We start from the raw sequence: 12,634 nt of genomic DNA, 5'->3' as shown, positions 1-12,634 counted from the left end.
TTCCAAACTACATTTGCTCCCGTGCAGTAAAAGTTACTTTTTGGGGATTTTTTTTTTACTTCTTGTAGTTTTATTTACATTTTAACATGATTTCTACTTTGTACTTGTGATATTTTTAAAATATAGATTTATATTTGGCACATTTTTATTGATTCGCATGACGTGTTATTCCCGTGACTTGTCACGTTCTAATAGTGACGTTGCACTCCATTTGTCCAATCAAAAGCAGCCAAGCTGTCAGGTGACAGCACACGCGGAAGCAATTTCGAAATCCTTATTTTAGTAAAAAGAAAATGTTGGATTTAAATTACGTATAATACCATTACACAGCTTCCTACTTACCTTAAGATGGGTATCAATCATATTTGATAAATGCTTGAACAACTGTCCAAACATATCCAAGCTAGCAGAAATTAGCAAGAAACACTCAAAACATTCGCATCTTTTCTTTTTCTTTTATTTCATCTCATACATAACAACAACAACAAAACTGGTACAGCAGACTATTACTGTAACAGATAAGTGAGCCGACAACATTAAGATAAAGTGCTTATTTTGAAATATGTTTGAAAACTGGTAAACATTAGAAAGTTTTGGTGCATGGGTGAAAATTATAAATATTGCTTACAATCTGAGGAAAAAATATTGTACTATTTCCATAAAGTCAGTTCAGTCCTCAATGTATTCAGCAGTCGGCACAATAGTCTCATCAAACTTTAAATAATTTGTCTTGTTAAAACGTTTTGCTGGCACACACCTCAAGTAGAAAACAAGATCATAATATATTAAATTATATTAATAAATAAAAGCTACTAAAAATGTGTCAAAATGATCCAAGACTCGGTCCCATGAAGAGTTCTGGTCAGAATCTGATTTTGCGTTGCGGTTTTAGCCTACTGAGATGAGCTTTGACCAGGGATTGGTCCCACGGATCTCTAGCGAGGGCTCATTTTTGAAGATGTGGTTGCACAAATCCCCCAACGGTGGTTCGGGGTCAGCCGTGGCGAACTGCGCCGCCTCCTCCACTTCCTTACGGATGGCGACGTCCATTTCCTAATCAGAACCATATGCGTCAATAACACAGCTCAGAAGAGAACGCCATTTTGGAATGTTTGTAAACAATGACCACTCGTCGTTCCAATTTAAAGTTATAGTTCAAAATGGTTATGTTCTTTTTCCAATTCCCTTTCTAAATCAATTGAAATCTGCCTAGTGGGCATTTGGGAAAACCTCTTTGGAGGGGATGTGCACTCTGGCGTCATCTTGTGGAATCTTGGCGCTACAACAGCATCGTTTATATTTGCTTTATCATTATCTAGGTCAGGGGTCGGGAACCTTTTTGATGAAATAGGCCATAAACAATTCATATTTTTAAATGTTAATCCTTGAGAGCCATGCTCCGAATTTAAAAGTCAACATAAATGAAAATGTGTGCCTCTTTTAGTCACTTCACCACTTTTAAAGTACAAAAAGTCTCTGAATTATTTTGACAACATTGTTACGTTGTTGCTAATCAATGAGATGCAGAAGAGTGCAATGAAAAAAATAATTCCATAGTTTCCATATTTTACCCCACAGGTTAGCGGAGAGCCATATGCACCCATCAAAAGAGCCATATGTGGCTCCCGAGCCACAGGTTCCCTACCCCTGATCTAGGTCCATTTAAGGAAATCTACCACCACGTAATCGCTCGTACCTTGAATTCCTCCACGGACGCCATGTTGTTGTTTAACATTTGCTCTTTTAACGATGCGATGGGATCGTTCTTGCTTCGTACTTCCTGGATCTCCTGGCGAGTACGGTAGCTACAAACAAAACATCATAACAGAGAGGTAAATAAGACTTGTACATGATAAATTTGGCCATTGACAGAAAAGCATGAGTTTACAGTTAAATTGAAATAAATAAATAAAAGACTCACCTGACACCAGGGTCACTCATGCTGTGCCCGTGGTAACGATACGTCTTCAGCTCTATCACAATTGGACCCTTTCAGACAAAGTTTTACAGGAACCAATCAGAGGACAGGATCTTTTTTTCTTCTTCTTTTCAATCAGGCATTTGGCCTTGCTTACCTTCCCGGCTCGGCAGAGGTCCGCCGCGAACTTGACGGCCTCTCTCACGCAGAGGACATCCATCCCGTCGACCTGTGCGGAAAAAAAAAAACAGAGCTGAAGTTGCGAGGGCAAAATGGCCGCCTCTTCTATCCTATTTACATTTTGTGCGCAGTATCATACATGAACACTAGGCGACTAGGTAAATGCTCACACCTGTAACTGCCAGGACGCACGGAAGGCGTCGTGTTCTACTCTGGGTCCACAAGGGGGCGGTCCCAGCGCACGGTCTCGCTGGAACCGCGACCCCGGGACCCCCGAACAATGTCACGACGACGTTGCCGCGTTTCTCACTCTAATGCCCGGTACGTAGTCTCCTCGTTTGTAGTAGTCGGTGCAAGCCGACGCCCTCTCCGCCGACGTGCCCATGCCGTACTGGTTGTTCTCGCAGATGAAAATGCACGGGAGCTTCCAGAGGGCGGCCATGTTGAATGCTTCGAAGAGCTGCCCCTGTTCGGAGGGAAAAAAAAAGTGTAATGAAAAGGCAACATTAGCTTAACTCACATGTGTCAAAGTGGCGGCCCGGGGGCCAAATCTGGCCCGCCGCATCAGTTTTTGCGGCCCGAGAAAGTAAATCATGAGTGGCGACTTTCTGTTTTAGGATCAAATTAAAATAAAGAGTATAGATGTATATTAAATTTCCTGATTTTCCCCCTTTTAAATCAAAAATTGTCATTTTTTAATCCATTTTTTCTGTGTTTTAAGTTCAAAAATCATTTTGTAAAATCTAAAAATATATTTTAAAAAAGCTAAAATAAACATTGTTTTAGATCTATAAAAAACTGAATATTCAGGGTTTTTAATCCACTTCTTTTAATCCATATATATAAAAAAATCTAAATATTATATCTAAAATGGTACAGCCCACATGAAATCGAGTTGACGTTAACGCGGCCCGCCAACCAACCCGAGTCTGACACCCCTGGCTTAACTCGTTCACCGCTAGCCCAGGTAAAAGATAACGTAAAGCGTTGTGGCGGTTAGTAAAAGAGGGGACGGATTAGCCGTCGTTCCGTTACCTGATTGGCGGCGCCGTCGCCGTACAACGTCACGCACAACTGCCTGTTGCCTCGGTACTGACATGCCAAAGCGATTCCCGCACCGAGCGGAACCTGAACGCGACAAGACAGAATAAACCCAAACCGTCCGACCGTACGGCCACGCCGGCGCACTCACCTGCGCTCCCACAATGCCGTTCCCTCCGTAAAAATGCGGCGCGTACATGTGCATGGAGCCTCCCTTCCCTTTGGAGACGCCGCCCCTCCGACCTGGGCAGCGACACGGCTGAGGCGCGGCGTCGAACCGGTCGCCTTCTTTACCGGGGGACCTTACCCGTCAGCTCGCACAGGATCTCCCTGACGGCCACGCCGCGGGTGTACGTGTAGGCGTGCGCGCGGTACGCCGTGATCAGGTGGTCGCTCGGTTGGATGGCGGCCTCGATCCCGGCGGCGCACGCTTCCTGCGCAACAAGAAAATGATTTAATTTTTTTTACGGGTCGTCGAATGATGATGCGCAGTATTCACGGACGGTGTGCTGTGGTAGTTAGCGGAAATTAAAAGTACCTGTCCGTCATATAAGTGACAGAAGCCCCTGATGATCTTCTGCTTGTACAGCTGATCGGCCTTCAGTTCCATGCGCCGCACCGTCTGCATGGTACGGTAATACCGCATGCCCTGCTCACGCGTTAGCTCCGCCTTTACGGGAGGCCCCTCCTCCAATCGGTGCAAATCGCATTTCTAGCGGCAGGGAGGAAAAAAAAAAGGTTGTCAGCATTTTACAGATCGACTAGCGACCTGCTACAGGTGTCAAAGTGGAGGCCCGGGGGCCAAATCTGGGCCGCCGCATCATTTTGTGTGGCCCGGGAAAGTCAATCATGAGTGCCGACTTTCTGTTTTATGATCAAATTAAAATGGAGTATAGATGTATATTAAATTTCCTGATTTTCTCCCTTTTAAATCAATCTTCTGTGTTTTTAGTTCAAAAATCATTTTGTAAAATCTAAAAATATATATATAAAAAGCTAAAATAAACATTGTATTAGATCTATAAAAAAAACTGAATATTCAGGGATTTTAATCCAGTTCTTTTAATCTATTTATTAAAAAAAATCTAAATATTATATCTAAAATGGTCCGGCCCACGTGAAATCGAGTCGACATTAAAGCGGCCCGCGAACCAACCCGATAATGATTGGTCGCCCTTGCGCAAGAGCCGATTACAAGAGATTGGTCAGTTTTGCGGATTCACAATCAAGATGTTTTCAACCTCACCTTGACGTCCAAGGTCACCTGAGGCGTAAAGTCGGCGAAAGATCGGGCCACGCTGACACGGGCAGCCTGAGAAGACACAAATTAGCACGCTAAGCCCAGTAAACAAAGCCAACGGGTCAGCTAGCGAGCTCCACACATTGAAGACGAGCGTTACCGGTCACGCTAAGAGACGGACCATGCCAAAACGAATCCCAAAGATCTGGTCGACGCCAATGAGACGATTTAGTAAATTCATACCCGTCAACCTCTGCCGATAACTGCCCTTATAAATGATGATTGATTCCCCTTCCAAACCCCCCAAAAACCTTACAAACACCGTACGAGTCGTACGGTGTTTGTAAGGTTTTTGGGGAGTTTGTAAGGGGAATCAATCATCATTTATAAGGGCAGTTATCGGCAGAGGTTGACAGGTATGTAAATTATCGGTGGAAAGCACGGGGGGCCCGATTAGGAGTTTTTTTTTTTTTGTTTACACCAGAAAACGTTAGTAACGGGGAGGCAGACCTGGAGGCCGGCATCGCCGCTGCTTACTGGCGTGTCGGACGACGTGCTAGCTAAAGGCGCCACGCCAGACGTAGCGCCGACTAGCGGCGGGGGTTTGCGGGGCAGCCGCCGCATCCGTGCCAAGTCGGGGGCCGCCGGCGAGGTTAGACTGACGTACTCGGACAGATCGATCAGCAACTGGGAAGCAGAGGACCCAACTAATGAGGGGGCGCTTAAGACCAAGCTTCCAAAAATGGGAGGGGAAAAAACGGAGGCAGGTCTGCTGCGTGTAGAATTTAACATTTGAACAGTGACCCAGTGTTTACACCGATGTGGCCTGATTTAGACAAGTACGCTTCTTGGAATGCTTGGAAATTCCTGGGGAGAGGTAGAAAAAAATTCCATCGCCAAGTTAAGAAACAGGGCCATTTTCTTTCAACTGATCGCAGTGGGAGCCTTTCACGGCAGTAAAGTTGAATATTTCAGTGAAAATAATTAGAATGGAGAGTATAAAATGTTCCAAAAGGAAAGATTAGTGACAAAAAGAAGGTGCTTCTTACCTCAGATACGGTTTGGGCTCCCTGGAGTGCAGTTGAAGGTGAAAGCAAACAAAAAGCGAGACAAATTTGTGAGAAATAGAGCATTACAAAGGAAGGGAAGACATTGGTCAAACGTGAGAAGTTACTTTCAAAGCATTTTATACTATAGTTCCAGAAATACCGCAGCTATTGAGAAAGAGGTTGTGAAAGACGCAGTTAGGCCACAAGAAAGCGTCATTATTTTACGTGGGAATGTGTAGTACTTGCTTATGGTACCTTATTGTGAATGTTAATCTTAACGACAAAACTGACCAGATAAAAAATGAGTATAAAGTCATGTTGCTGTTTGATTGACGTCTAATTAAAGTCAGTAACTGATGAAATGAGGAGGAAAACAAGGAATAAGCAGAGTTCAAGCTAGGCGCCCACAAGGTCAGCAGCAAGCATAGTTAGCACAATTAGCTCGTCTGGAGCCGAAAAAGGCTTCCCTTGGAGAGCACACTGGTCGGAAAACTTACCGCAGTCCTGCCGGTGATCCGACGAAGGGCGTTGGAGAGGAGAGTCAACATGTTCTGCATGATAGTAAACGGCGTGGGGAGTTTTTAAGAGGATTTAAGGCGACTTTTTGGTTGCTGAGAGGAGGCGGGAAATAGTCTTCTTCTTCGGGTGGCATTTGTAAGGTGCCATACCGCCACCTGCTGTGTGGAGTTTATGCGACACTACATAAGGAGTAAAAAACAACAACAACACAATAACTTTATATTTTTAACATTCCTGAAGTTAAAAAAAAACGTTTTTTTTATTTAGAATTGGTTAGTTTAGTAAAATAATAAAATAATCATTACAATACAATTAAAAATGAGCATGACTTGTTTTGTCATCAACTGGACTATGCTCCACGGCCACCCCAGTCTCGCGAGATCTTTTACAATCCCGAGATTACGGCCGAGCATCACGAATACTACAAGGTACAGCTACTTTACTGCTTTTATTTCCTTTCTTTTTTATAAATACAACTCGCGAGTTCCACAACTCCAAATAAACGATGCGAAATTTCACAATTTTCCCCCGATTTGATCGTTTGATCCATTTTAGACCAACTTATCACGACACCGCCGGCACAATCGGTGAATCCTTCGCAATAAGAGCACAATGTTATCCGCGCCTTTTGCTGTCGTCTGAGCTGGCTTAGCCTCCGCGTCTGGACTTTAGCCGCCCGACAAGACCACCGAGCAGTACAACTTCCTCGGAACTTGAGAACTGGAGACGTTTTATTATAAGAAATCAACACAGCGTCCTACATCGAAAACTGCCTTTTTTAAAAGCGAGCAACGACACGGCTATTAGCATTAGCTTCGGTCTGAGGCCTACTCAGGAAGCAAGCGCTAGCTTTTATTTTCAAAAACTCCTTATAAGCTGTCAACTCCCAACCAAAACACCGTTCACGTGTAGTACTGTGTACGTAAATGATAAGTGCACTCTTATAACATGAAAAAAATAAACAAACCTTTATTTAAAAAAGGGGGACTTTTTTCATACATACGTATAACCTAACATTAAGACCGGTCTTTGTCTTGCTCAAGGCTTGGACTAGCAGTCAAGAACCAGAACTTCAGCTTCATTAATGTGAATTTACATAATAAACGGGTGGGAAAAAAACATGATTGTTTATTGCGTTGTTGCTAACATTCAACCAAATAAATCGTACTTCCTGGTCTTACTGTTATCTTGGTCATGTCTTGCACTCTTGTTTATGTTTTGGTCACAAATATGGTGGTCTTTACATTAAAATGCTTATTCCAAATTAACATTTTAACGCATTTTGCTCTCTGCCATTGACAGAAATATACACTGGACTTCTAGTAGTGAGGTCAAACCCCCTAAAAGCTGTTTTGAACATTTCCTCAGTGACATATTGCAGATCGTAAGAATGTCTCACGGCGCCAACCACGGCAAGCTCCTCCTGCAACGTTTGCATCAGCAGCGGGAAATGGACTTCCTGTGCGACGTCACCATCATGGTGCGAGACGTGGAATTCCGGGCGCACCGCAACATCCTGGCGGCGTTCAGCAAGTACTTCTCCTCGCAGGCCGAGAAGGGTCAGGAGGTCACCACCTTGGACCCCGACAAAGTCAGCCGCTACGCCTTGGAGAAGCTCCTGGAATTCGTCTACACGGGACAGATGAACCTGAGCAGGTATAAATCTTTTGTCGTCGTCGTACGGCAAGAGAAGACGTGGCAAATCCTTGTTGTTTTCAGCACCAGACAAGGCGCCGTCCGCCGAGCCGCCATTTACCTGGGGATGTCGGACGCCACCAAGTACCTGGAAGAAATTTCTCACTTTCCCGAAGTCGGCGAGGCGTCCCAGTCCGAGTTGGAGAAAGAAGAAGCGGCCGTCTCCTCGCCCAGTCCCAACTCCCCCGTCAGCAATCATTCCCCCGTCTCGTTGTCCATCGTCTCGGTGTCGGGCGCATGGGTGGACGAGGCCCCCGAAGATCAGGAAAAGCGTGACGGACCGGAAAACCCGGAGGACCCGGAGAGCCAGACCCCAGACTTGGACTTGGACTCGGCCACCCCGGGCTGCGATCTCCCCGAGCCCGGGAACTCGGCGGGAGAGACCGCCCTCCCGGCGGTCCACGTGGCGAGGGGCCGGGGTCGTCGGCGAGGTCGGGGCAGGGGGCGGGGGGGCCGAGGCGGTAGTAGGACCGCCATCAAGACCGAAGAAGACCCCCACGAGGATTCCGACGCCAGCGCCAGGGACGTCGGCGACACGTCGGCCGACTGGAGCCCCTCGCGGGACGAACCGCCCGCCAAGCGGCTCCGCTTCGCGGGACGTGGGCGGGGCCGGGGGAGGGGCCGGGGCAGGGGGCGGGGCAGGAGCAAAGCCGAGGACGACATCGACGAGGACGACTTGAGCGGCGAGGACCCGGAGGAGGGCGGGGAGAAGGAGCCCGGCTCCGAGGACAACTCGCGCTCCTGCATCGAGTGCAACCGCGTGTTCAAAGACGCCGCCAGCCTGCGGCGCCACGAGCAAATCCACGCCGGCCTCAAACCCTTCGTCTGCATCTTCTGCTCCAAGACGTTCAGGCAGGCCACGCAGCTCAAGACCCACCTGCGCACGCACACGGGTAAGAGTGGATCCGGTTCCCGCACGCTCTCCTCTCTCGCCGCTGACCTCGGACCCGCCTTCCTCGCAGGAGAGAAGCCGTTCAGCTGCGGCGACTGCGAAAAGTGTTTTGCGCAGAAGTGCCAGCTGGTGGCGCACCGCCGCATGCACCACGGCGAGGAGAAGCCGTACACGTGCGAGCGCTGCGGCTTCAAATTCGCCACCTCTTCCAATTACAAGATCCACGTCAGGTAGGACGCCCAACCGCGTTGGTGTTGACAATAGGGCTGCTCAATCTTTGTTTTTTCTTCAACTATTTTTTTTCTTACAACTAGTAGAAACTAAAAACTACTTTTTATTCCCATATGAAGTAAATATTAGCTTCAAATTAGCCTTCCTCGCTACGGTCAATTTTCTAAATGGCAGATTCAAAATGACAAATGTTAATCAATATTTGAAAAGGTAAATAAACATAGTTCCATAGTAATAAAACAAATTAGGGTCTTTTTTTAATATGCAACGTACAAGATTAAAAAAAATATTAATTCAACTGCCCCTTCAGGAATAAAAGGACACCTTAGAGCACAGGTGTCAAAGTGGCGGCCCGGGGGCAAAATCTGGCCCGCCGCATCATTTTGTGTGGCCCGGGAAAGTCAATCATGAGTGCCGACTTTCTGTTTTAGGATCAAATTAAAATGAAAAGTATAGATGTATATTAAATTTCATGATTTTCCCACTTTTAAATCAATCATTGTCATTTTTTAATCATTTTTTTCTGTGTTTTTAATTCAAAAATCATTTGGTAAAATCTAAAAATATATTTAAAAAAGCTAAAATAGACATTGTTTTAGATCTATAAAAAAACGGAATATTCAGGGACTTTAATCCAGTTCAGTTAATCCATTTATTTTTTTAAAAAAATCTAAATATATCTAAAATGGTCCGGCCCACATTTTTCAATTTTATTTTTTGCCAATGAATGTTGACAGTAGTCTCCTATTTCTTGTTTATTTATCTTCCCAATGTGTTAATGTGTAGAAAGCCATTCAAGCTAATTTTCAGTAGCGCGACAATGGGTCTCCCAATGCATGTTAGCATGAAGCTAACAGTAGTGTTACTCACACATTTGATAGGATATGAATGTCGGCGCTGATTTTTTTTTTTCCCCCGTTTCCCTCCAGACTCCACAGCGGCGAGAAGCCGTACGTTTGCGACGTGTGCGGCCAGGCCTTCGCCCAGTCCAGCACGCTGACCTATCACAAGCGGCGACACACGGGCGAGAAGCCGTACCAGTGCGACCTCTGCGGCATGTCCTTCTCCGTCTCGTCTTCGCTCATCGCTCACGCCCGCAAGCACACGGGTAAGCCGTGGCGTCCAAACGCTTGAAACGGGACCGCCCCTTCCTCTGATTCGTTCCCCCCCGCCCCCCGTTTGGCGTTCCAGGCGAAACGCCGTACAAGTGCAGCCAGCCGCAGTGCGAGAGCAGCTTCGTCACGTCGTCCGAACTGAAGAAGCACATGCGCCGACTTCACCCGGGTGAGTCGGGCGGGCGGACGTCCGTTTTTTATTTTATGTATTTATTTTTTTTGCCCTCGCAGACGGAACCAACGGCGTCCAGTGCCTGCTTTGCGGCAATCGCTTCGCCAGCGTGAAGAACATGATCAAACACCAGGAGAAGGCGCACGCCGAAGAAGTTCGACAACACAAAGAAAGAGCGCGCGCCGGTGAGCTAACCCCAGTTATCTCATCTATAAATCTATTTATTTATACTTAAAGTTTGCTTGGTTTATCTTTCAACCTCTGCTATAGTTTAGTCTTTACGCCAGGTCTACGTAAAAAAAAATTGTATCCATTTGCTGGCATATTTAACAGGCCTAAAATCTTCAAAGTTCTAAGTAATTGCAGTGTGCTGATAGTCCCAGAAGAGGGCGACAAAGCTGGAATTCTAACTTGTACCAAACGAGCGCAAAATGTCATTTTTGAACAGATTTAAATCTGACTTTGTTTATTGGTAGCGTGGCGTAAATTTGGATAAATGTCTGTCAGGCGTCCTCCTTTTTTAGGGTGTTTTTTTGTCGACAAATTTGTCCTCAAAGTAGGAGTGATAGGTTTATTATTAATACACTTTAATCAAAACAGGGAGGCATCATTAACATACTCTGGCTACAGCTTGCAAGGAAAATCACTCCCGACTCGTCCTCGTCCAAGATGATTCTAAAGAAACGGCATCCTCCTCTGTCAATTTAGTCGGCGCATAATCAAAACATTTAAGGTCATCTGATTCGAACAATTGCATAAGCTAACGGTAACCGAATAACACCATTAAGGTCAAAAAACAACTGCCACAACAATCTCATATTAGATCGGAAACCAAAAACACCTGCGTAAGAATTTGCACAAGTAAGCATAATAATTTCTTTATAAGGTAAACAGAGCGACAGTATTTTCAATATACTTATATAGGCCTTAAACATAAACTATAATACAAAATATAGCACTGAATCAACTTACAAACAAATTCAACTTATGAACAATCACTCGGAACCTAACTCCTTCGTTCGTAAGTAGGGGAGCGTCTGTATAGCACAAATTAAATTATAGCTTCATTACCTATTAAATGCTTAATGAACATATAGTAACATCCCAGAATAAAGCCAACAAGGAGAAGCCAAGACCGTGATTGGGCTTTTGATAACCGCCTTTTCTTGGCAGTGGTGATGCTGGCGTCCAGTCACCCGGTGGCCTTCGTGCAGAGCAAGCTGAGCAAAGACGGCAAAAGCCTGAGCTCCATCCCCGACGCCGAGCCTTCCGAGCCGGAACCGGCCGAGCCCCAGGTCGACGGCGAAGGGGGCGGTCCGTCCGCCTCGGCCGCCGCCGCCGCCGCCGCCGGCGCCGGCCTGAGCGACACGCTACAGGAGTTGAAAGTGGAGCCGAGCCACACCCCCGTGGACCGAGGCGACGCGGGAGCCTTCGAGGCGGACGCCGTGTCCACCATCAACTCGGAAACGCTGCACGCGCTGGTGGAGCAGCTGAGGCCGCCGCCCTCGCCGGCGCAAAGTCTGGAGCAGATCGTCATCATCCGCACCGTGGACAACACGGAACAGAGCGCCCCGCCCCCGCCGCCGCAGTGACGCGCTTTCATCGCCATAGAAAAAAAAAAAAAAAGCTCCACTCATTTGTTTGTCTTACTTCTAACGACTGACTACTTTTTACTTCCTTAGCGTCGTACTAGCGAGGACACAAAAAAAAGCATACTAGTACGTACGCCAAAATCTAACCGACAGCAAACGGTCTTTTCACGTGTGCTCGGACGCTTTTTCGGTTGAATGACGGCGTGGCTCTTTTTAAACGTGGCGTTCTTGTGCTCCTCCCCCTTTGCGGACACTTGATGTTTTTATTTTATTTTGCTGAATACATGTACAAAACTATTCATTCCCTGATAAATAGACAAGAAAAACTAACCAGAAAATAAAGTGATCCAATAGTACTACATGTGATGATTGTCCTTCTTTTTGTTGGATTTCATTGATGGACATTGTTGTTGTTTTTTATATCTTTCTTTTTTTATATTCTACGCAGCATAACAAATCTTCAAGTCCACAATTAAACGGGTTGTCTTTCAATTATTGACATAGTTTTTGATGGGAAGAGTGCTGAAAGCAAGCTTTGGTGAAATACTGCCGCCCTGTGGCTAAACTGAGTATTGACATAGAACCGCGATGAGTGTCTGACAAGAAGAGGTTCAAGAACAAGTTTCAAAGTCACGAATGCATTTTGACTAAGGGGGAAAAATTGATAGAAAAGATTGATTAATCAGTGTCAGACAGTTAAGTGTTTATGCTGACATGTCAACCATTCACAGCGTCAAGTTTGTATGACAACAATTATTTTATTCTCACAAAAACTGATGAATAATATAATAATAATATATATTATATGAACAAGCAATTGCTAAAAGACTTTGTCATCTTATCTTACAATCTTATCTTACACAAGTTCCAAAGTCACGATGGCATTTTGAATGATAATCATTCACACCTGAAAATTTTGAATTTAAACTTTGTTACAACTTTCTTTTTGTTACAATTTCCCACCAGGTTCTGCTAGCGAAGCTGGATTTC

The 12,634-nt window shown here is 45.5% G+C and overlaps 2 protein-coding genes across 7 annotated transcripts; one reads left to right on the top strand and one right to left on the bottom strand.

Moving 5' to 3' along the window:
• Positions 1 to 435: 435 nt before the first annotated feature.
• On the bottom strand, positions 436 to 6,092 carry pdha1b (pyruvate dehydrogenase E1 subunit alpha 1b). 4 transcript variants are annotated; one of them, XM_077624754.1, is made up of 13 exons: positions 5,926 to 6,092; positions 5,429 to 5,449; positions 4,890 to 5,066; positions 4,386 to 4,451; positions 3,678 to 3,851; positions 3,447 to 3,573; positions 3,291 to 3,382; positions 3,134 to 3,226; positions 2,409 to 2,564; positions 2,076 to 2,147; positions 1,922 to 1,989; positions 1,697 to 1,805; positions 436 to 1,053 (listed from the first exon to the last, which is right to left on the bottom strand). In XM_077624754.1, exons 1-13 carry the CDS (start codon positions 5,983 to 5,985, stop codon positions 889 to 891), a joined length of 1,380 nt encoding a protein of 459 aa, XP_077480880.1. In that variant the 5' UTR covers positions 5,986 to 6,092; the 3' UTR covers positions 436 to 888. The 4 variants fall into 4 exon arrangements, with proteins under 4 accessions (XP_077480880.1, XP_077480882.1, XP_077480881.1 ...); XM_077624756.1 differs by lacking the exon at positions 4,890 to 5,066; XM_077624755.1 differs by lacking the exon at positions 5,429 to 5,449.
• A 141-nt stretch (positions 6,093 to 6,233) lies between these two features.
• LOC144092019 (uncharacterized) lies at positions 6,234 to 12,000 on the top strand. Of its 3 annotated transcripts, XM_077624773.1 has the most exons (9): positions 6,234 to 6,375; positions 7,316 to 7,427; positions 7,497 to 7,603; positions 7,667 to 8,535; positions 8,605 to 8,764; positions 9,695 to 9,873; positions 9,957 to 10,049; positions 10,112 to 10,237; positions 11,226 to 12,000. In XM_077624773.1, exons 1-9 carry the CDS (start codon positions 6,266 to 6,268, stop codon positions 11,642 to 11,644), a joined length of 2,175 nt encoding a protein of 724 aa, XP_077480899.1. In that variant the 5' UTR covers positions 6,234 to 6,265; the 3' UTR covers positions 11,645 to 12,000. The 3 variants fall into 3 exon arrangements, with proteins under 3 accessions (XP_077480899.1, XP_077480898.1, XP_077480900.1); XM_077624772.1 differs by having other exon boundaries at positions 7,316 to 7,603; XM_077624774.1 differs by having other exon boundaries at positions 6,347 to 6,375; positions 7,250 to 7,603.
• The last annotated feature ends 634 nt before the right edge of the window (positions 12,001 to 12,634 follow it).

Source organism: Stigmatopora argus, chromosome 17 (genome assembly GCF_051989625.1).
Source record: "Stigmatopora argus isolate UIUO_Sarg chromosome 17, RoL_Sarg_1.0, whole genome shotgun sequence".
NCBI classification, from domain to species: Eukaryota; Metazoa; Chordata; class Actinopteri; order Syngnathiformes; family Syngnathidae; genus Stigmatopora; species Stigmatopora argus.
This window is presented reverse-complemented; position numbering and strand designations above follow the sequence as displayed.